This window comes from Marmota flaviventris, chromosome 9 (assembly GCF_047511675.1).
Source record: "Marmota flaviventris isolate mMarFla1 chromosome 9, mMarFla1.hap1, whole genome shotgun sequence".
NCBI classification, from domain to species: Eukaryota; Metazoa; Chordata; class Mammalia; order Rodentia; family Sciuridae; genus Marmota; species Marmota flaviventris.
In genome coordinates this window covers 88,354,986-88,378,722 of record NC_092506.1, presented here as the reverse complement: position 1 = coordinate 88,378,722, position 23,737 = coordinate 88,354,986, and the positions used below count along the sequence as shown (strand labels likewise).

General features: G+C 36.2%; 1 protein-coding gene across 4 annotated transcripts; it reads right to left on the bottom strand.

Annotated features, from left to right (window-relative positions):
• Positions 1-7,408: 7,408 nt before the first annotated feature.
• Positions 7,409-22,391, bottom strand: Birc3 (baculoviral IAP repeat containing 3). Of its 4 annotated transcripts, XM_071616650.1 has the most exons (9): positions 22,287-22,391; positions 16,279-19,492; positions 16,074-16,173; positions 15,366-15,444; positions 14,558-14,606; positions 12,654-12,896; positions 8,362-8,616; positions 8,090-8,131; positions 7,409-7,974 (listed from the first exon to the last, which is right to left on the bottom strand). In XM_071616650.1, the coding sequence occupies exons 2-9, from the start codon at positions 17,249-17,251 to the stop codon at positions 7,781-7,783; spliced, it is 1,935 nt and encodes a 644-aa protein (XP_071472751.1). In that variant the 5' UTR covers positions 17,252-19,492; positions 22,287-22,391; the 3' UTR covers positions 7,409-7,780. The 4 variants fall into 4 exon arrangements, with proteins under 4 accessions (XP_071472751.1, XP_027786596.2, XP_027786598.1 ...); XM_027930795.3 differs by lacking the exon at positions 22,287-22,391 and having other exon boundaries at positions 16,279-17,247; XM_027930797.3 differs by lacking the exon at positions 22,287-22,391 and having other exon boundaries at positions 8,362-8,613; positions 16,279-17,247.
• Positions 22,392-23,737: the final 1,346 nt, after the last annotated feature.

The window sequence follows — 23,737 nt, the reverse complement described above, 5'->3', positions numbered from 1 at the left end:
CAAAACTAATCTCTAGCAACATGAAATAGTTCTCACACGCAACATTTTTCGAATATTTGGATAAAATGGTGTATATACACTCGTGGAACCACAGAAGAAGCCATTATCAAAACCCCTTTTAAATAGTTAAGTGACAGAAAATAGTAAGTGAAAAAAAAAAAAAAAAACTAACCTTGGCTTAACCTTTTCTAGCAGTGTGCCAACCCAATGGCATGCAGTGTTTGTTGTATTGTAGGGGACGTCTTTTTCAATATTTTAATTTCTGCGAGGCAGTCTATGTCAATAAAATGAGATGCTTTCTTTTCTCTTGCGAAGCCCAGGGGGCAAACATTTCAAAAGCCACTTGATTAGGCAGCCAGGGGAATTCCAGGACCCTGAACCATTTCCCATTTCTGGTCTGTGTCATTTCTACCCCAGTCAGTCGTAGAATAGGACATCTTCTGTTCCGATGTTAATAGTAAAAGGAAAGTATTTCTGACAGTCTGTGATTCAGAGAAAAGAAATGCCATGATCCCCAATGACCAAAAACTTCAAAAAATGTACATGAGTCTTGATAGTGATTCAATATTTAGTTCAGGTCACTATTTGTCTTGGAAAGTTACAGTGCATTTGTAACATATGTGGGAAAATATAGATAGCAAGAATTGTTCATTCTGAATTTGAGACTAATTCTCTTTTTCAGTTTTTGTCAGACCAAAAAAGTAAAATAATGAATATACTATAATAGAGGAGATGTTGCATTTCAAAAACTCAAAAGCCTTAGATATCCCCTCAAAAAAATATGTAATATCATTCAGGTAAAATAAATATCACTGTTATTTGTGCTATTACTTTTATATGTATTACATATATGCTGTTACATATATATTACTTTTATATGTCCGTGGAGTCTAGTTTTTCATTTATTTAGTTACATATTCAATAAATTTGTTTCCCATATTGCCAATGTAGCATAGCTGGTAATTTTTTAAAAATAGGCTATATATGTCTTCTGAGGTTGCTATCCTAACATATTTCATATTTATATAGAAAAACTATTTAGAGAATTCAAGACAATTTTGAAGAAAAATAGGATTGAAAAGACATTCTACAAGGTAAGTTATAGGGCTGGGGTTGTGGCTCAGTGGTAGAGTGTTTGCCTAGCATATGTGAGGTACTGGGTTAAATTTCCAGCACCACATAGAAATAAATGAATAAAGTAAAGGTATTGCATCCATCTACAACTAAAAAAAATTAAAAATAAAAAGATGTTATATAATAAAGCCATAGTAATTAAGGCACTTATATTTTTAAATATACAAGGAAGCAGGTAAAGAACCAAAAAAAAAAAAGAGAGAGACTCATATATATGTACATAGTAGTCTGATTTTTTAGAGTAAAGAATGACAATGTATTACATATTAGTGAAAAAAGATGACTAGTAGGCTATTCTAGTGGAAAATAAAATTAGATCATTATCTTATACTACTTTTAAAACATTCCTGCTAGGCAAAAACTCTTACAAATGAATAGCTATCATTATGAATCCAATGTAATCCATTACACTTATTTTTACTATTGGTACCCAAATTGTTTCATGTTAGGCCAGTAGGGGCTGATTCAGGTTGGCTCCTGAGTCTTTGACACAACTCTAGTAGTCTTTTTATTGCTTTCCAGGCTCATTTTATACATTTCTTACCTCATTCCCCTCATAAGCCATTTACTTTGTTTCCTTTGGCAGCAAACCTTAAAGACCATAACCTGTGTCATACTGTTAAGGAGTTCTGTGGTTTCTATACATGTCTTTGGACAGAGATAGGTTATATTGGTTTGGTTTTTTTTTTTAACAAAATGCATCATTAATTCATACTGATACTTCCAATTCAAATTTAGGAATTCAAGGTTTTATTTAGCCCCCCTCCCTTTTTTTTAAGTTCTGGGGACTGATCCCAGGACCTTAGACATGATAAGCACACCCTCTAACACTGATTGACACCCCCAGTCCCTAAACCTTTTCATACATCCCTAACTCCCTTTCTTTACTCTAAAAAATCCTTGTTTTCCCTTCTCTTCCCTTCCTGCCTGGAAGTAATAACTTAAAACACTTTTTATGATTCATGTATTTATTTTATAAATACAACATGTATATTTGCATATCCTTTTTTCTTAAATAAATAGCATACTTCTCTCTACCTTTCTCAAATTCTGGAAATCATTCAATACTAGTAGATGTAAATATTTCTACTTTGTGCTTAGTATTTCATCGGTTTGAAGCACCATAATATGTTTAACTTGAACAATTTGATTCAAAATGCAGTCGAAGGCCTCTTTCTGTCTTGGTCGCAGCAGCAGGAAAAGAAGACATAGCCATATTGTGCATCTGCCATGGACTGTCCTGTAGAACACAGCTGCAGTCAGTAATCAAGAGGAATAACCAGACGCACAGCACTAAGCCCAATAACTTGAAGGGTCACCACTCCTTCCACCCCTGATTCATCACAAGTCTGAGGGTGGAGTGGCGGCCGGCAGCAAAGGTGTTGTAGTGGTCATGAAGCAAACCTCTGGCCAGGCAGCTTCCTCCCTCCTGTGTTTTAGAAATACTTAGGTGCCCATGGAGATCAAACATGTGCGAGCTACCAAACCTGGCTGGCAAGCGCATCTGGGCAGGCAATCACCTGTTTTTATACCTTATACAGAGCTTTCCCTGCCCTGATAGGAGGAAATGGAGGTATAATCTTCATGATTACCTAATTTTAGAATTGAGGCAGGCTAAGGGAAGGACTATAGTTAAAACAGCTACAATTGGATCTCATATCCCAATTAAAGCTAAATATAGTATTCTGAAAATGGACCACCAAACTTTCTACTCCTCACAAGTGGACCACCATAAATGAGAATTCACACTGGCTGCCCTCAGTGTCAGGCTCCTGGTCTGAAAGAACAAGTTTGCACCAATCTGTACATAAGCCAGCACAATCTTTGTAGCTAGAAACCCCAGAGGAGGGCATTCACCCCACTGAGAGTCCCTTGAGCTCTCAACCTCTCCTTCCCACCAAAAAGCAATCTTAAGACTACTTGGGTAATGTCAAAGACCCAGGAGCCAACTTGAAGAAGTTTTCCCTGGTCTGAGACAAAACTAGTACCATAGTATATTCAACGGCTTTCTTACTGATGGACATCTGGATGGTTTCCATTCTTGCTATTACAAATAGTGTTGTAATGAAGGATCATGGACATGTATCTTATTTTAGGATATATTTCCAAAAGTTGGATTACTAATTCAAATGTCAGTTCATATGTAATTTTGCTGGATATAGCTAAATGCTTATCTGTGGGAATGTTGACATTTTGTAATCGGACCGGCAATGTAATGGGAATGCATGTTTTCCCCATAACTTCATTAGGGAAGGATGTTATCAACTTTTGAATTGTTGCCAACTGTTAGATAAGAAATAGTGTCCACTGTAGTTTTGTTTTGTTCTTAAAATATTTTTTAGTTGTAGATGGGCACAATAGCTTTATTTTTTTTTAATATGGTGCTGAGGATGGCACATGTGAGGCAAACGCTGTACCACTGAACCATAACCCCAGTCCCTCACTGTAGTTTTAATTTTATTGCTCTATCATGAATGAGATCAAAACTCTTCCTATGCATCTATTGTATATTTATTTATTTTATTCATACCTGGAATTGAACCCAGGGGCACTTAACCACTGAGCCACATCCCTAACCCTTTACCACTGATCTATATCTCCTTATCCCCAGTCCTTTTTATTTTTTTTCTAATTATGAGAGAGGGTCTGTAAGTTGCTGAGGCTTGCCTCAAACTTGCAGTCCTCCTGCCTCACCTTTCCAGTCCCTGAGATTACAGGCCTCGCCATTGCACCCAGCTATGTGTCTGTCTTTTCTTGTGCTCTTTCCTGAGTTGAAATGCCATGTTTCATCATTGAGAAAAATGTTCTAAATTCTACTTCTTACACAAATCCTTTTAACTACACTGATCTTTCCCTTCTAAAGATTCCTTTTGATATGTAAAGAAGTACAGAATTTGGGGGCTTGGGATGTGGCTCAAGTGATAGCATCCTCGCCTGGCATGTGTGAGGCACTGAGTTTGATCCTCAGCACCACATTTAAAAAAATAAATAAAATGAAGATACTGTGTCCATCTAAAACTAAAAAATAAAAATATTTTTAAAAAAAAGAAGTACAGAATTTGACTTATGATTTTCTATCAATGAGTAGACCTTAGTACTTACCAACAGTTGCATTTAAGGAAGAAGAAATCCACCCCCCTACCCAGGTGTAGTGGCCCACATCTGTAATCAGCATCTCTGGAGACTGAGGCAGAAGCATCACAAGTTCAAGACCAGCCCAGCAACTTCGCAAGATCCTCAGCAACTTAGGGAGACCCAGTCTCAAAAAAATAAAAAGGCTGAGATGTGGCTTAGTGGAAAGCACCCCTGGGTTCAATTCCCAATACAAAAAAAAAAAGAAAAAAGAAATCCCCCTCACATCTCAGCTGCATTCAGGAAGTTGTTCCTTCATTCATTTATTCAATAAGGGATTGTTTTGTCAGATTCTGTGCTAAGTACTGGATATACAGTGGCAAACAAAATACATGGGTCTTGTCCTTATAGAAATGTAGACAATAGAACATGGCTCTAAACAATAAATGTATAAATACAAGTTGAGATACGTGTTATTAAAAAAAGAAGAGTCCATTAGAGACATAACCAAAAGGATATAATTTAGAAAAAGGGGAAGTGAGAGAAAGCCTCTAAGAAAGATGCTTCTAGGCTGAGGCTGGAAAATGAGTAGGAATTTGCCAAGGAAAGAGTAAATGAAATGAAGAGTACTTGTTGTTGCTCAGAAAATTATGTGCAAAATTAAGGATTTAGAAGCAAAGTTTTCCTCTGACCTCCTGATCTTGTTTCCCTCATTCTCCCTTAAAGTGAATCATAGAAACCAGAATTCCTCTTCCCCAAGGTGGGTCATAGAAACACGTACCCCTTTCCCTCAAATCCAGCCATAAAAACTAGAATGATTACTCCAAACTTCCCTTGCCTTTCTGTGTTAAATGTAGTCAAAAGAAATTAGGACCCTCATTCCACAGCGGCCCTGCCCATACCCAGGAGGAAGAAGTACCACAACTAAGGGGCCAATAGGATTCTGAATAGACTGGCCTTGCTGGGTTTCCCATTCGCTCAGACCCTTTTGTCCAATCATATTCCTACACAGCTGTCCCTGCTTCACAGAACCTAAGCATAAAAACAGACTGTTCACCCTAGGTCTTTGGCGTCTTCAACCTGAGGACCTCTATGTTGTGTAAAATTATGATAAAATAAATTTGTCTTGGTTTTCTTATTGACCTATTGTTTTAGGGAATGTTGGTAATGACCCTTTTGGATGAGCAGGAAAATGATGACTCCCTTTTCCATCCCTAAACAAAGACCCTGAAACAAAAAGCACTTTGCCATGTTGAAGAAAGGTGACTGGAAAATAGTAAGCAGTGGGGAACGTGGAGGAAATGAGGCTGAAGATTCTGCAGGGTCATGATAATTTGGTGGGGAGCAGTTTTGTTGAAAAAAATACCAATTATTTGTATGGTATAAACTCTGGAAATTAGACTTCACCAAAATCTCCTTGATTAGAGGTGTAGAGGGTAGAAAGAAATGCAAATCCACTGATATTCTGTTTCAAGAGTATTAGTGTTGCTGCTGAAATAATAAATTTCTTAAACATCACACCTGTTTGCTTTGCCGGCAATGTACTTAGTACATATTTACACTGTCCACTCTGATGTGCATAAAACCAAAGGATAACACCTTCATGGAAAGGAGATGGTTACATGGCCTGTAACCACAAAAGATCTTAATAGGCAATTGCATCAAGCAATATAAGGGAATTAATAAAAAGGGTAAATAGAAGCTACCTGATATTTCCTAATTATGAAACTAAACCCACTGCAAAGTTCTGAATTATAATACTTATTATACAGTTATATAATACTTATTATAATACTTATTATACAGTGTATGTTGTTTAAGTAATCCACCCAATTATGGCCACTGAAGACTGGTTGAGTGGGGAGTGGAGCTGGAAGCAGTCAAAGGGATTAACACTTAAGCACCCCAAAATATGGCCTGACATATGGTTAGCAAATGGAGTTACCATTTTTATTATCTAAAATAATTTTTTTCAGAACATATTTTTAACTAATAGAGAAATAACATTTGAATAAATAAGTTAGTTATTTCTGCTATTTATTATAAAAAATGAGAAATGAACAAAAGTTTTACATGGATGTAGCAAGATAAGTTCAAATATTAACTGTAGTATGCAAAATAAAAACCATACCAAAATAGAGGTTACAAAAAAAAAAAAAGGTCTAGTGTCTAAATATTTATCCTATAGCTAAGTAACAACTCATCCAAGCAATATTACAATTAATGAATCCTAGTACACCAGGAGGTCACTGATTTTAAAGTAGTTAGCCAGCTGAGCCTGGGTTAGGGTTAGGATTAGGGTTAGGTTTAGGGTTAGGTTTTTCTCAAGGAAATGGTCATCCAGCATCAGAATGAAGAGATGGATTCTTCCCTCCTTCCCCTTGCATAGTTCTTAATCTTTCTAACAGATCTCTAGAACTAGTTTAAATGACTGGCCTTTGCCTGGCTTTTATTCCCTATTACAGTTTTATTTCTGGCTTTAAATCCCTGTAGGAAACAAAGGATAGAGAATTATGAGTTGAACATGTTGAGTACCAAAAAAAGTAAGACAGAGAAGGAAATTTTGCTGCACTGACAATACAGAACAGTTTACTTCCAGGAACAAGCTGTTGGTCATAAGGGTTGCTAGTCAGTCCACTTTCTAAGTCCTGGAATTCATACTTGAGTGGTATGAATAAAAACATAGGGCCAGGTGCGGTGGTGCATGCCTGTAATCCCAGCAGCTTGGGAGGCTGAAGCAGGAGGATCATGAGTTTAAAGCCAGCCTCAGCAACTTATCGAGGAACTTCGTAACTCAGTGAGATCCTGTCTCTAAATAAAATATATAAAAAGGGCTGTGGATATGGCTCAGTGGTTAAGCAGCCCTGGGTTCAATCCTCAGTGCCAAAAAAAAAAAAAAAAAAAAAGGTTTCCCCCAGTGGGTAGGACTGGCACACATGACTTCCTAGGTGAATCAATAAGCAAGTGAAAAAACAAACTTACTGAGGGGACTGCTTGACTTTTGTCTAAAGCATCCCATAATATCCTACAGAAAAAAAAAGGCACATTTATACTGTGCTCTACAAGTATAAATGAAGAAGCATCTTTCCAGAAGGGATCTAGACCTCAGTCCAACATTCAAAAGGCCTTAAAGAGGTACAGAAAGAATCTGGAGTGACTGAACTATCCAATATCATAGAAATCAAGATACCAAGAATAAGAGTAATTTTCATTGCTTTATTAAATTGTTCCTCACAAAATTCTTTGCAAAAATGCCATGTCCCTAAAAAAAGTCATTTGACAAATATATATCTTAAATCTTACTTCATTTATAATTTCAATAATGCTGAAACTTTATTATTATGTTTGTAGTGCTATTCCTATTTTTTGTTTCCATGAACAAAAGCCCATCATTCTCTTATTATTGTTTGTGTATTTTAGATATATATTTACATAAACATACTTATATAAAACAAAATTTTCCAAGTTGCAAATAAATAAATAAATTTAAGGAAAGCAAATGAATGTAAAAGTTAAAATCATAATATACTTAATCCCTTAATTCCAGAGTTTAGACAAAAGTTTTGGACCTTCTTCATGAAAGAAATGTACGAACTGTACCCTTGATGGTACCCCTACAAATCGGACATTTTCTTAGAGAAGGGGCACAATCTTTGCATACTACTAGATGACCACAAGGAATGAACACTATGGACACTTCTTTGTCCATGCACACTTTACATGTTCTTTCTTCTTGTAGTCTCCGCAATTGTTCTTCCATTGGTAGATCTGAGAAAAAGGGGAAAAAAATAATAATAAAAGGCAATTTGCTTCTCCTCCTTTTAAAAAAACCAAGAAAATAAAGACAATGTTTTCTAGCAGCTTAAAGTGTTAATATTATTACCTGAAGTATCTTCTGTGCGAATACACCTTATGTCCTGTTGCACTAAAGGAATAAAAGAAAGAAAAAATATTATTATGACAAATAAGAATATATTTTTCAAACTAGTAGTTTACACTTTGGCCAAACACTCATAATGTCAAGGCAACAAAAGTCTTTAATCTTTTTGTGCAGTTTAATAAATTAGGTTGAATTCTTTTCAATAATCACCAATTGTTTGAGTATATTTTGGAACTGACCTAGGAACTTCCCAAAAATAATTTTCTTGCACTCACCAAATAAATGCTTGTATAACATAGGGTCAGTTTCTTGTAGAGAGTTTTTGAATACAGTGGCTGCGGTATTTCCTTTTACTAAAATGGTGTCAATCAGTTCTCTTGCTTGTAAAGAAGTCTGTGTTTTCTGCTTAATTACATCATGCTCTTGTTCATTAATCACTCTGGCAATTAGTAGACTATCCAGAATTGGAATTACACAAGTCAGATGTTGGAAAAGTGCCATTCTATTCTTCCGAATTAATAATAGGTCTTCTTTATAAAAAAGAAAACAAACACAAAGATGTTCAAACTCTGCTCACAAACTTTCTTCCACACTTACATATATAAGTCAATGAAAACCATCTTCAATTTACCATTAGTAAGGCTCTGATATTGATTGCTAGGGTTGGGGTATCTGCTGCTTGTGCCTCATGATAACGCTGATTATGAGAAATGACACTGAGCACTGCATTAGGTACCCCACATGTTACCCCATTTCATCCTCATAATAGCCTGTGGAGAACAGTTATATGAATCATGCTCCAACTTTCTTGTGGCTGTGTTGCACTGGGAACTGCCTGTGCAAAAGTGCAAGTCAAGATGGCTCTGTTGCTATGGTGATACCAGCCTGAAGAAACTCTTTAAAGGGTCAGAGTTATCAGCAGAGGCCTAGAATTCAGACACCAACTCCCAGGAATAGAGAATTCTGAGCAAAACAAGATGACCCTAATGTCTCCCCAGTCCTGCATCCTTCAGATTGCATGTTTTGCTAAAACTTTCCCACAAATAACCTTTTGATGAAACCTATACAATAAACATGCTGAGTTAGCTCAGGGTTAGTCAAACTCTGCATCAGAGTTTGGCTGTCCACCTAGCCCCGCTGTTTTCTCTCTATGTGTGTCTATTTGTCTATTCCTCATTCTCATCACTCTTGTCCCATATTTCCTTAATTAACAGCTGCAGCTGGGAGCAGATATGAGAGGGCAAAAGCAATAGCCATTTGAAGTAAATACTAATTCCTTCGTTTAACAGATGAGAAAACAAAGCCACGAAGAGGCAAATAAATTGCCAAAGGACACATAACTAGCAAAGTCAAACTGAGACAGGGTGGCATCATGATTTGTGCTTTCAGTCATTCTGTGATCCAGCTAAGCTGTTAACTCAATAAGATTAAAATCTTAATTCAATTTAGCCAAATTGGGGAAATGTAAAATCAAATGAATTAAAGCAATTTTTAAAAATGTTTATTATTTCATAAAATTTCTTTAAATTTTCATTTTTAAGTGGAAATTTTAATTATTTTCTCAAATCAGACATATGGCCATTACCTAAATATTGTATAATGAGGAAAAAACTCACAGCATTTTGAAGAGTAAATCCTCTTTGTCAATGACTACCTTCTATTGACCTTATATAATCATCTTATTTTCCTTCAAGATCTAAATTTGAATTTATTGGTTAAAAAAAAAAAAAAACTATGTAGATTGAAACTGCAATTTGCCAGGTACCGTGAGGCACACCTGTAATCCCAGCTACCCTGGAGGCTGAGGCAGGAGGATCAAAAGTTCGAGGTTAGCCTGGGCAACTACTTGTAAGACTTTGTATCAAAATAAGAAAAATAAAGAGGGCTGGGGATGTAGTTCAGTGGTAGAGCACCCCTAGATCAATCCCCAGTACTGAAAAAAAAAACTGTGATTTTATCATCTCTTTGAACTAAGAACCTAAGCTTATCATATACTTTACCATAATCAATAAAGCTATTTCTTTTTAAAATTTATTTATTTTTCTACTATAAAGCTGTTTATAAAATAACTAATGGTAGAAGCTGGGTGTCTGAAGAATAATTATTTTAGGACAGATGATTGTGAGGTTTAAGACATATTGACTTTGTCCTATTATGATAGGACACATAAATACAACCATCTCAAAAAGAATAAAAAGTGATACTTAGTAAAAAAGTCAAGGCTGAAGATATACATTCTGAATATAACTGAAGCTTTGAGAATAAATGAGAAAAGGATGAGAACCTAGAATAGTATATTTACAAAGATACTTTATAAATAACTATTGAAGAAATTTTAAAAATAGCCTTAGTAATTTAAAGAGTAGGAATTTAAAAAAGTAATAGAGGTATAGAAGATTCAGAACAAAATATACCATTAAATTATCTATATTAGACAAGTAGTAATATATTAGAAAATAAAATATAATTTATACTTGGTGTTGAAGTACATTAACTTTTCAAAATAACATTTATTTTTCTAATAACATTTTGCTTAGCCCTAATAAACTCTCTGAACTACTTTTTTTCTTTCTTGGTGCTGATAATTGAATCCATGGCCTTGTGTATGCTAGGCAAGCAGTCTACCTGAACATTCTACCATTGAGAAATACCCCAAGCCTCTTTGAAATTCCTAAGATTTCTAAAATTTTATTGCTAGTATTTGGGAAAAGTTCTTATTTCAAAGTCATAGACTGTATTATGGCTTGAATATACATTTGGAACAAGTGAAGACTTGAATATATCTTTGAAACATATTATTTTTTCTGAGAAAAAATTTCCTAAATTGCCTCTTTATTTATGTATCTGTTAAGAAATTAATTGCCACTGTTCTTGGAATACTATAATATAATCAATAACCTAAATGCAAGTATTTTCCTTAACTCATTCAAAAAAATTTTTTCTTGAGCACAGGCTATGTGCAGACAGCCTGCTAAGTAGTAAACATAGAAGGGTGACATTAAGAGCTCCTTTTGACAATGTAAATCATGGTACATTGTCAATCTGGAGTCATCTCTGGAGACCTTGTTAATTTTATTTGGAAGAAATATAAGCATTTCTACAGGTGGATGAATTTAGACATCATTGGGTTTCTCAACAAATGTGAAGATTTTGGGGCAATTGTTGAGTGATGACCAGTGATTAAGACTCAGATGACAGCTGGACATGGTGATACTAGCCCATAATCCTAGTGATTTAGAAGTCTGAACCCCAGGGGTTCAATCCCCAGTATCAAAAACAAACAAAAAAACTGAGATGACTACAGAAAGGACACACTTGCCTAATGTCCACTTCACAATGAAAACCGAAGAACTTGACTAGGCAGGACAGATACTGACTTGGATTGTGTTCCTGCTGTACTGGTGGTGTGTAGACTAAGTAATTCACACCTTGGTAAATGTGTGATGCTGTATTACTATGTTCAGATACATTTGTCTGAATTGGGCAAAAGACATATTTATCTTCATAGGTGGAATAGGTTCATCCTTAAATGGGGTGGACACTCTGTCAATCACCCTGGAAAGAAATAGATCTCAAATGGCTGTGAACAAAGACAAGTGCAAGCTTTCTGCTCTCTCTCAGTATTGAATATTTGGAGCCCTTATCTTTGATAAAGGAAACCATGTTCGCAATTTTCCTAGTTTTTTGTGTAAACTGGCTAGAGCTACACATTGATGGACCAGACACTAGGTAGAGAGATTTATGAGAATGAGGCCACATCTATTTCCAGTTATAAATTGCCATCTGAGATATAATTTCTTCCTCTTGTTCCTAAATCTCCAGTAAGAGATTGTTAAGAGTGGCAGTCTATTATCTTCAACTGTGTTGAAGAGGCAGGGTCGGGTCCAAGCTTGGGAAAGAGCAGCAAGAGAGATCAGAATTTCTCTTTGTTTATGTCAGAATGATAACAGAAGTTGCAACCAGATGGAGTGTGTCCTCCAGAGGGAGACAGTTTCTGGGCAGAGCAATAGAGAACAGAGTAGCTAACAGGCTAGCTAGCATGGGAGGACATGGTAGCTTGCCTGAATGAATGTGAAACAGTACCCTAGGACTTGCCTAAATAACAGTCATTGGAAGGGAACTCAGTTCTTGTATGGGCATGTAGGACACTTAATCACAATTTGTGTATTCATTTTTAGTCACAGGATGAGACATACTGTTATGCTAATATTAAAATTAATAATTGCCCCTTATCCCACCCTGATTTACAGAAAAGGGGAGTGAGCAACTAGCCAGTGATTAAAAATGTGCCATGAATAATTGCATTCAAAGTTAACTATTCAGAGTAAAATATGAAATAAGGGAAAGAAGGAAAAAAATATTTCCTCTTAATGTACACATTTTCAAGTTAAGCAGCAATTCCTATATATCTTAGTGTGAAAAAATTTTTTTCAGAATTTGAATTCAGAATACTAAACATACAAAAAATATGACTGGGTTGACTGATCAATTAGTATATTTTCAGTAAGATACATAGAGTGATATCACATTCTTATGGAAAGAGAGACTATACTAAAAAAATACATACCTGATTCTTTTTCCTCAGTTGCTCTTTCTTTTGCCTCTTCCCTTATTTCATCTTCTGCATTAAGCAAATCTAATACAAGATCACTGATGGTTTTATAATTCTCTCCAGCGGTTAGGATTTTACTCTGAACTGTCTGTTTTACCAGGTTTCTACTGAAGCCCATTTCCAAAGCAGCTTTAACCACAGGTGTATTCATCATGACAGCATCTTCTGAATGGTTTTCTCCAGGTCCAAAATGAACAACTATGTGGAACAAAGAATTTAACACACATTAGGATAGTCTGTATGCTTTAAAATTGAAAGTTATTAAAATATCACAAACTTAAAACACTAGAAAATGTAGAGGCACTATTTTATACAAACTTCGTTAAATTTAAAATGATATATATGTTCAGTTACCAAAATAAGAATATAGAAGATTGTATTTAGATACAAAACATTTGCTATCTGTCATACCATATACATATAAAAGAAGGAGAAGGAAACAGAATGTCAGAGATCAAAGAATTGAGATTCCCTTTTCCCTGTGTTGGATTAACAAATGAGCTTTCTAAATCAAATACATATTTTCACAAGGGGTCTTTGTCATCACTCACTTTTGTTACTGCAATGGCTTCCTACAATATTGTTCCCTTCCAGCCCATTCTCAATGCCACAACCAAAGTGATTTAAAACAAACAAACAAAAAAAAAAAAACACACAAATCTGATTGTGTTATACTCCTTAAATTCCATCAACAATTCCATTGTAGCTTATAAGCCCACATACAATCTGTATCCTGTTTACCTCTTCAGCTTCATCCCTTGTCAATTATTTGCATTCTGCTCTCTAGGATAGAAGTCACAAACTGATAGGTCTTGGGTCAAATTCTGTCTGCAGTGCTGACCCCTTACGCCAGCCTGCTTCATGCATTCATCTGTTTGCAACTCCTACTTCTGACCATACAGAATTTTGTTCAGTTCTTCAAATGAGCTTGTTCTATCTCACACAGGCCTTTTATATGCTGTTCCCTATGTCTAGAATGTCCTTTTCTTCCCTTTGTCACCTGGTTGACTCCTTTTTCCTTGAGTTCTCTGACAAGATGAGTATTTCTTCCAGAAAGCCTTTTCTGATCCTCTAGTTCTCTCAGGCACTCTCATATCACACTTTATTTTCCCCACCAAATCCCTTTCTCCTATCTGTGTATTGTTTTTATCCATAAGATCATTAGCTCATGAGAGCAGGAGTCATGCTTATCCTGCTTCCTATGCTTCCCTAAGAATAGTAAATACATGTATATTTATTTTATTTTATTTAATGCTAGAAAATGAAATAGAAGCACTTGTTCAAACATTTGCTCTACCCCCTTTTAGTTCTAAGGTAAGGGTCAAGTCATTCAACTTCTCTGAGCTTTGAGATCTTTACTAAAGGATGGGAATACTGTTTTTTCTACTTTCCTTTATTTCACAGAAAGCATATGTGAACAATCTAATATCACAGTACACCTCTTCCCATACTGGTCCAAGAATAAGGGTTAGACTAGAAGTATGTATTTTGCTAAAATTAGATGCCCAGGGCTGTGGATATTGCTCAGTGGAAGAGCATATGCTTAGCATCCTCAAGGCCCTGGATTCAAACCTCAGTACCAACAAAACAAATCCACTAACTACTGATACCCAAGTCCTACCCTTAGATACTCTGATTCAATTCAGTAGGTTTGAAGCATAAACTAGAAATCTGCACTAGTTTTTAAAGTTCTCCAGGTAATTCTGATATGCACTGAAGTTTGAGAAATACCAACATGATATATTTGAAAATGCATTGTAAATGATAAATCAATACAAACGTATATTATTATTATCACCTTTTAATCTTAATAATGCTAAATGTGTCTATCTCAATGAAGTAATTATGTTTATACATACTTGGTGACTCTGCATTTTCATCTTCTGGGGTATCTGATGTGGATAACAGCTATAGAAAAAAATGTATATCAATTAAATATAAACTTCATACTGCCCATCACAATAAAAACGAGCCAATAGACCTACTTTTTAAAATTTATTACAAGCTGACTGGTTTACTGACAAAATAAATTGTTTAATCAAAAGATGTATTTTATTTACATCCACCAGCTATTCTCTCAGCCATAAACCAACAGAATTTCTCTGTGTTTGTACTAACATATAAAATCTATTTTCCTGAAGGCAGGAAAAGGGCTAAAGCTCTTCAGTGATCTATGAGATAATCAGTTTGCCTCTCATTAACAGATCTTATGCTCCTGGGTTATCTTTTGGGATAGAGTAAACCCTATATCAGTCTGTTGACCACAGCTAGGCAGTTTTTGACCCCCAAACTATTATATAAGTTGTCATTTGCTCTCCCAGAAAGATTAGAAAGAACAATAACATTCTTTCTCAAATTTTCTAAAGAAAAAGTTTTATAGCAAACCTATTAAATGCTACTATTCCAGCCAATTTTTTCCCCTCAACTTGATTGGAGGAATGCTTAAAAACAAAGATAACAAATCTTATTTTTCAGGGGGTTATGAATTATGGATCTACTTTTCTCCAAAAAATAGTACTTTCTAGGACCATATCAAGTTTTATGAAAAAGAAAAATGTGTTTTAAAAACTTTTGTCTTTTGACTAAAATATACTTTATAATTATTAAAAACAAACTGTCTGTTGGTAACCAGTGATTTAAAAGGAAAAAAGAAACTTCCCTACCTACCTGTTCAAGCAGATGGGGATAACTGGCTTGAACTTGACTGATGAATTCTTGTCCTTTAATTCTTATCAAGTACTCACACCTCAAATATAAACAAAGTTTGAAGGATAATTTTATAAAAGTGAAAGGAAATTTAATAACATAAATTTATCATCCCTATGTGTTTATTCTATTAAAAAGCTGTCTAAGCATCCCAAATCCAGAGTCATTTTAGATCACTGATTATAAGCTTAGAAGAATAAATAAATCTTAGCCCAGTGAGAACTATTCTACTGTATTTCTTTGTCTTGAATTTTTTTTTTTTTTTTTTTTTTTTTTTGGTAAAACTAACCTATAAATATTCTGTAATAGGATTCATATTTTTTGCATGTGAATCTTTTATTTATTATTTGTTTATTAAGGTGCTACCATAATTAACACAAATTTGATTTACTCCTAGTACTTTTTCATATGATTTAAATGCTTTATGATTTTTTGTGTTAATATAATATATAAATTTTTACATAAAAAACAACCTAAACCTACTTTTTCTTTGTCTTAAACCCATTAAAGCATTTTAAGTAATTATTTTTCTAAATAACCCATTCTAAACTTAGTCACAAATATATTTTTTGAACAAAGAATAATATGACAGCTGACTAGAGGGCAAACACATCAAACCCACTTCATGATAATCACAAGCATTTGCAAAGAGAATTTCAAAACAATTACCTTGGAAACCACTTGGCATGTTCCACCCATGGATCATCTCCCAACTCCCAACACCTCAGTCCACCATCACAGCAAAAGCATTTGACATCATCACTGTGACCTAAAATTATTTTAGACCAAAACTTATGAATACATATAATTTCCCACTAAAATGTATAAAATAAAACATGCTGAACTTTTTAAATTATCAGATTAAGTTCCTTACCCACATAATAAAAACCTGCACTTGCAAGTTGCTCAGGATGAACCAGAACACTGGAAGGCCAGTTAAAGAACGTTTTAAAGCGGGCTGCATGTGTCTGCATGCTCAGATTAGAAACGGTGTATCTTGAAGTATCTTGAAACTGATTTTCTACAAACGGGCAGTTGGGAAAATGTCTTAGGTGTTCTGACATAGCATCGTCCTTTGGTTCCCAATTGCTCAATTTTCCACCGCAGGCAAAGCAAGCCACTCTGTCTCCAGGCCCTATGTAGTAAAAGCCTGCTTTGGCTAGTTCTGTAGGTGACAGAAAGGTCAATGGCCACATTTGATAAGTGAGTAATCTGGCCTTTTCAGTATTCATTGAACAATGATAGGGATTTATCCTCAAGGCAGAAAAATCTTGATTTGCTCTGGAGTTGACAGGATTTGATGGAAAGCTTGAATAAGAGCCACTAAAATATCCACTGTTTTCCAAACTTGGAAGTAATGAATGTGTGGAATTTGTTACTGAAGAAGAAAAAGAAGGCTGAGAAGTAGCTTTCGAATTGTTAACTGAATTTAGATTCTGAACAAAGCTGCAGCTAGGATACAATTTTTTATGCTTTTCGATAGGATTGTCTCCTTGTTTCCAGTTATCCAGCATGAGGCCACAACAGAAGCATTTGACCTTGTCTTTCACACCAGTGTAATAGAAACCAGCACGAGCAAGACTCCTTTCCGAGACGGGAACCCCTGAGGGGAAAGTGGAATATGTGGACATCCGGTACAGTTCACATGAAAAGTCGTACTTCATTTTAAATGAGTTGGCATTCTTCATCAAATTTGATAAGAAGATGCTATTTTCTACTATATTCATAACGAAATGAATGAGGAGTAAAAGGGACCAGCCTTTCTCTGGGGAGGTAGTTTTGTGCATGTTTTTTTGTTTTGTTTTGTTTTGTTTTGTTTTTATCAGTTTTACTTCTAGGTGGAACATCTAAAATGAGAATTCTTTCATTCTTTCTTCTATGCATTTAGGGTTTCAGCATGGAGAGAGTCTAAATTCTACACTGATGCATGTTAAGGGACAGTTACAACAGCATCTTTGTATAACCTTTATACATACAATGTAAATAAGATGTTACATAGTAACCTGTGACAAAATTAAAATCCTTCCTAGAGGCATAAAGTGTTTTAGATTATCAGGAAGCACCTCTACACCTAGATCACCTTTTTGCAGACCACCAGGGTACAGCAGTGGCCTTCACCAACCTGCAGAGTGTTTGCCTCATAATGCTAGCTTCTTTTCATGGTAGAAAGCTATGCTCCATAAGCATCACACACAAAAATATTCAGTGTATGTTTGTTTTGTTTTGTTTAGAAATTGTAAAATTTGGTAGCAAAAAAAAATAGCACAAGATCGATCTCATATCTCACAGGAAGATTACATTACCATAGGTCATTGATTTAATTAAAGATACTTGCTTTGATATCTGTTATCAAGAGGTAGCTTACAATCAATAGCATATTTTAGTTAGCAACATTTTTATTTCTTAGAGATACATAAAATAATAGTATGACTCATACGTGAGGGCATCTTAGATTCAGTGAAATATGGTTTATCCCAAATCTCTCTCAAATTAAGTAATTCTTCCGTTTATGATCATTTTTAATAAGGAGAACAAAAATCTGAAGTTTCCCTCTGAAGATTAAGTAGTAACAGAATTGACTGCCATCTAAAACTTGTTTTCAATATTTATTATATAATAATTACTTCCTCATTGATCATCAGGAACATTTTTGCTTAGTGATGTTATGAAATTTTTAAAAAATCAAACATTCTATTTTAAATAAATCATTAGAGACTAATGTATCTGCTTATTTGGTCTTTTGGACCCAGTTTCATGCCATTGAGATAACTCAATGTTACCATTTCTTTGTTCTAATGATGTAATTGGCTAGAACCAATAACCCTTGGTAATTATGGTAGATAGAAGGTGCTGAAAATGGAGACTGCCACAAATCACCAATAATGATATTGAAGTTCATTGCTATATTCAGGTTACATCAAATTTTCTCGGATAGTGGATTTAATTTTGAAAACAATCAAAAGTTACAAAATGCCAAATCTATATGCTAAGATGAATCATCAAATCATATAAATTTGTCTTGGGTCGGAAATTATTTCACAGTGTACCTTGAACCAGAATTTATCATGACAAAAACCAAACTAAAAATTATCACAGAAATCTCAAAAATTAGAAGTTTTCAATTATGACTTACAAGCTGTTAATAAATAGGTTCTCTGTCAATAATACTAGCAATCTCTATGATTGTTTTTTTTACCAGTGGTTGGCAGGTATGGTTTCTTTGAGCCCACAGATGTTGGTGTTTTCTAATGTAGACTTCAAGGCTTATTTTTGAACGGGATTTCCAGGTAGCAGAAGAAACTTCAGAGACTGTTACCAATGATTATTTCCTCAAAAGTTACTGTGACCAACTTCACTATGCCTTCCCATGGTCAAAATTGTTACACATTGTTATTAAAAAAAAAAAAGTTGTCTTTACATAAATTTCCTTTCTGAAAAAAATATGTAACCATTTAGCCATCATTCTTCATCATTCTCAGAGATAAGAGCCTATTTGAAAAAACTTACATTTAGACTTTTAAAATATCAGTGGCCTTCTACGTGATAATTTCTTCATCAGTTATCATGTTTATGTTTCCTATTTCCTCTAAATTTGTTGAACTTATTAAAATGTTTTGGTTTTCACATTCTTTGTCATTGTCTATGTCAAATACTTCATTTGCATATTTCTCTAATCTTGCAGATAGTGAAATATCAGCTCTTGGTTCCTGGTAACTATCACTCATTTTTAAATTTGACCAAACACAGGTACTTTTTTCTACTCTAACATCAATTAGTAGGAGATTGCCTAGCCAACTTTGAAAAGAGTGCTTCAACCATTTCTTCCAACTTCTTTACTTCTACAAATCAAATTCAAAAATCATTATAGTTACAGTTCATATAATTAGATTTCTTAAAATTAACATTCTTTGGATACTACACCAAAAGTTCAGTTAACTATTAATTGTTATTTCATGCACAAAACTACCTCCCGAGATTAGACTAGGTCCCTTTTAAGGGTTTTAGGCCTCCATTTTGAGATGTTTTGATTTATAGAAGAAACTAGAAAAAAGCTAGAAGTAGTAAAACAATTTGTGTCCTTTGTAAACCTGTTTAAGAGAGAGAGAGAAAGAGAGAGAGAGAGATCTTTAAAAGTCAAATAATTCATAGATGTAACATAATCATTTTTTCTTAAAGTATTTTCTCTAAAATAGAACAGTAGTATTTACTAATTGCCTATCATGTACAAGATGCTATACAAGTTGGGACTGGCGACATAGTTCAGTGTTCAAGTACTTGCCAAGCATGTGCAAGCTCCACAAAAACAAAATAAAACAAATAAAAAATAAAAGTGCTTCCCTAGCCATCACCAAGGCCAAGAAGTCCCATACAATGATCAGAGCTCTCAAGCTGGTGTCAAGTAGACATGTTACATTTGGCTGGCATAGAATTTGGTTATAATATTTTGCTAATTTTTAAATTGTCTTATTTTGAAGTTAATTTACAGTTATAAACTGACAAAAATAATAATACAGAGTTCCCACATTCTCTGTGGTCAACTTTTCCAAAAATAACATCTTACATAACCATAGTACAATTATAGAAATAAAAAAAAATGAACATTGATACAATGCTCTTAATCCACATGCCTTTTATGAATTTCACCATTTCAAAATAAGTTTTTTCTTGGACCACAATATTTCAAAATCTAGGACCAGCATCACTCAGACTCATTCTTGTCCCTTAGAACCCATTTTAGCCATGGTCCTATGCAACTCTTCCAAGCCTTCAAGACCTTCCTCAAATTTCTCCCCTCCTCATTTTCACTTATTGCCTTCTGTTTCTTAAAGAAAAGGGCATTGTTGGGCAGTGAGTCTTTCACATTCTCACATCCATACCTTCTTGCTCACAACCTCCTTACTGCCTCAATGCAAGACCTGTCCCTCTGTGGAATTCCATGCTCTCCTACTGCCTCACTAGCTCTGAATCCCATCTCCCCTCAAGTCTCCAACTCTCACTCTCTACTGGCTCTCTTCCTTCCTTGTAACAGTCATACTGAAGTCTATCTCAACTTTCAAATGGAAACAAATGACAACAACAAATCTTCTTTCAACCCCAGTTTTTTACTCTAGCAATTCCCCTTCATCTCTCCCTCTCTTTATGGACAAAGGAATTGAACATGTATCTACCATCAATGTCTCCACTTCACTCCCTCCCACTTACTCCTTATACCAGCATCACTGAAAAATAATATTAACACCACCAGTGACTTCCTTGCCAAAACTAATGGAAAGTTTTGCCTCTGACTCTGGGGTACATTTCCTCTTAAAAATGCTCTATTCCCTTGACTTCCCTGATACCACTCTTGAAATTCCTCTTTCCTTTCTAGTGGTTCCTTCTCAGATATGCTCAGGTTCCCCAACTCTCTTCTTACTCTACCATTTCTGATGAGCAACCTCCCTAATCCCAGGGCTGTTGGGTATCCCTATCCTCTCAGACACTGAACATTTCCATCTCTCTGACACCAGTTATATCCCATCTCTCTGACACTAGTTAATATCCCTTTTCCTTCTGCCTCCCCCTAGACTATGACATCCTTCAGAATGGGAACTATGTTTGATTTCTGTACCAGCCCTCGGTTCCACAACAGCCACAGACAACTTGGCATAGAACAGACATTGACTTGTCGTTGGGGATTTTTTGTTTGTTTTGTTCTGTTTTTTTTTTTTTTTTTTTTTTTTTTTTTTGTGGTACTAGGGATTGGCCCCAGGTTCTTCCACATGCGAGGCAAGCACTCTACTACCAAGCCTCAGACCTTGCCCAAAATATTCTTGTTGAAGAAGTAAATATTAGCAAACTTGACTAAGTCCTATATGGTCACAGTACCCAGATTTACATGGTACTAAAAACATCAATTTTACACCCATGACTACAAAGTCAGCTTAATGATTATTTACTATCAGGCTTTGGAATCAGATATCTTGGATTTTCAAAACAAATTAGTACCCTTTTACCAGGAGTGTGACTTTGAACAATTAAGTCCTCAGGACCTTACTTTCTTCATTTTCAATTTGAGATGGTTATCATAACTGCTTCATAAGATTGTCATAATTAAACGTGACAAATACATATATAGTCTTCAGAAGATAACCTAGCATATAGCAGGTAGCAACATTTAATGTTGGTGACAAATAGCAAGTTCATATTATTGTTATTTTAGCATCAGGTAAATACCTGCATGATTTACCGACTAGATTAAGAGTACTATTGGATTTCTATGCTGATCACCAGGAAAATAATCAAAAATCTGCATTCCTTCTGCCACCACTTGGAAACATTCCTCCATTTGATCATTAAATATTTTATTGAGTCCTTACTGTGCTAGCTCTCTGCTTTAGGCTCTCTGTCTTGAATCTTATCTGGCTCTCACAAAGACCAGGTGATACCTCTTGGCAATCCAATCAAAATGCCAAAGCTTCAGCATTTAACTGGCTCACCCCAAAAGTGAAAGAGAAATTGAACACCTAGCAGCAACACAGACCGTACGGTGGGTGACTACAGCGGAGACAGCCCGACAGCCCGAAGGGTCTCCCGCCCACCACCGACGCCCCTAGAATCCTCAGCCCCGGGCGCCTCTCGCGGGCGGAAGAGCCAAGTCTCCGCCGCAGCCACTGGGGCGCGCCAGAGAAGAGGCCGGGGCTCCCCTGGAAAGGCTCTTTCGCGTGTCCGGGATCGGATCCGAACAGCTCCGTAGCCAATCTGCAGCAGACCTCTAGACGGTGTTTGATACCGCGCCACCCCCGGACTCTGGTCCTCCGCGCCCAGCCCCGAGACCCCTGGCCCCCGCAGACCGTCCCCTACCCCCGCGGGAGGCCGGGATGCACTGCGCACGCGCACACTCACAGCAGCCCTCGCCACCGAGGCCGACGCACCGGCGAGGAGCAGCCAAGTCTTCCCCAGTACACCAGTCGCCTGGCCTGTTTCGGGCGGGCCCGAGTCTCGTGCGGCCTTTAAAGGCCGCGCCCCGACTCCCCCGCGTCCCCGCTCCCACCTACACACACCCTCGTCCTGCTCTCCTCCCAGTGGTTTGCATGTGCGCCGGTGCTTTCCTTTTAAGACTTAGGGGAACTCCAGCGGTAATAACCACACGCACTTCCCCTTAATCAGTGGCCTGGCAAACCCACTCGGGGATTTCCATGACCCTCCACATGCCTGACTTAACTGTGACATATCCGTGTGGCATTTACTGAAAGACCTTTGCTTCATTGTTCTTGGGTCAGAGGAAATCTTGACAACCGATATAGAGATCATTGGTCAGCCTGACTGGAAGAAGTCAACGCCTCTGCCTCCCAACCTCCATCCACCGTGTACTTTACAGATAAAAATGTTAGATTTTTCCAATCTATTAAACATAAAGTTCGACATTAAAAAAAAAAAAAACTGAAACTCTCCAAAATCTTTCTAATTATTTTCACTTTTTGTTTTGCTCCATAAAGGAAGCCTAAGAGCTGAGTATGGTGGCTGCAGCTTGTAATCCCAGCTACTCAGGAAGCTCAGGCAGGAGGGTCTCAAATTGGAGTCCAGCCAGGGCAATTTAGGGAGACCCTGTCTCAAAATAAGCGTTTTTTGTTGTTGTTTGTTGGTGTGTGTGTGTTTTGTTTTTTTTTTGTTTGTTTGTTTGTTTTTTTGTTTTTTGAGGGTTGGGAATGTAGCTCAACACAAAAGCATTTGTGCAAGTGGGAGGCCAAGTGTTTAATCCCCACCAGTACCAAAGGGGGGGGGGAAGGAAGCATAGGATTATGTAAAAGATAACATTCAACTCTCCTTCATAGTTTATTTTCACTGTTTTAAAGGTTGGAATTGTCTTAATAGGTGCGTTGTTTCTGTCAGATGATATAAAAGATGGCTTGACCTAGGGGAGGAAAATCTTCCTTTTAGCCTCTTGTGTTACAAAGGAGGTCTCTGGGACATTACATTTACATTCTCACAGAAACCTGAAGTCTTTGAGTCTAACTGCATTGCCATATTTCCCTCCACATTCTCTGTTTAAGCAGTAAACATAAGCAATTTTATCTAAGAACATTACATGCCAGGTTAACAAATGGATTGAGAGAGCTCATCTGATTTTTGTGTCTTCTGGTGGATTAAAGACAATCAAAGACAGAACCATAAAGGTTATGCAGTACTTCATCCTCCCATGGGCATGGAATACAGCACATTCAGCACAAAATTGGACTGTACTGAGACATCTTCTGGTTAAGGTGGATTTGACTGTTCTTAACAGCTAAAGCTCCATATGCAACTATTAGAAAGACTAACTTCATTTGTCACATGGAAATTTCAATCCATTTTCG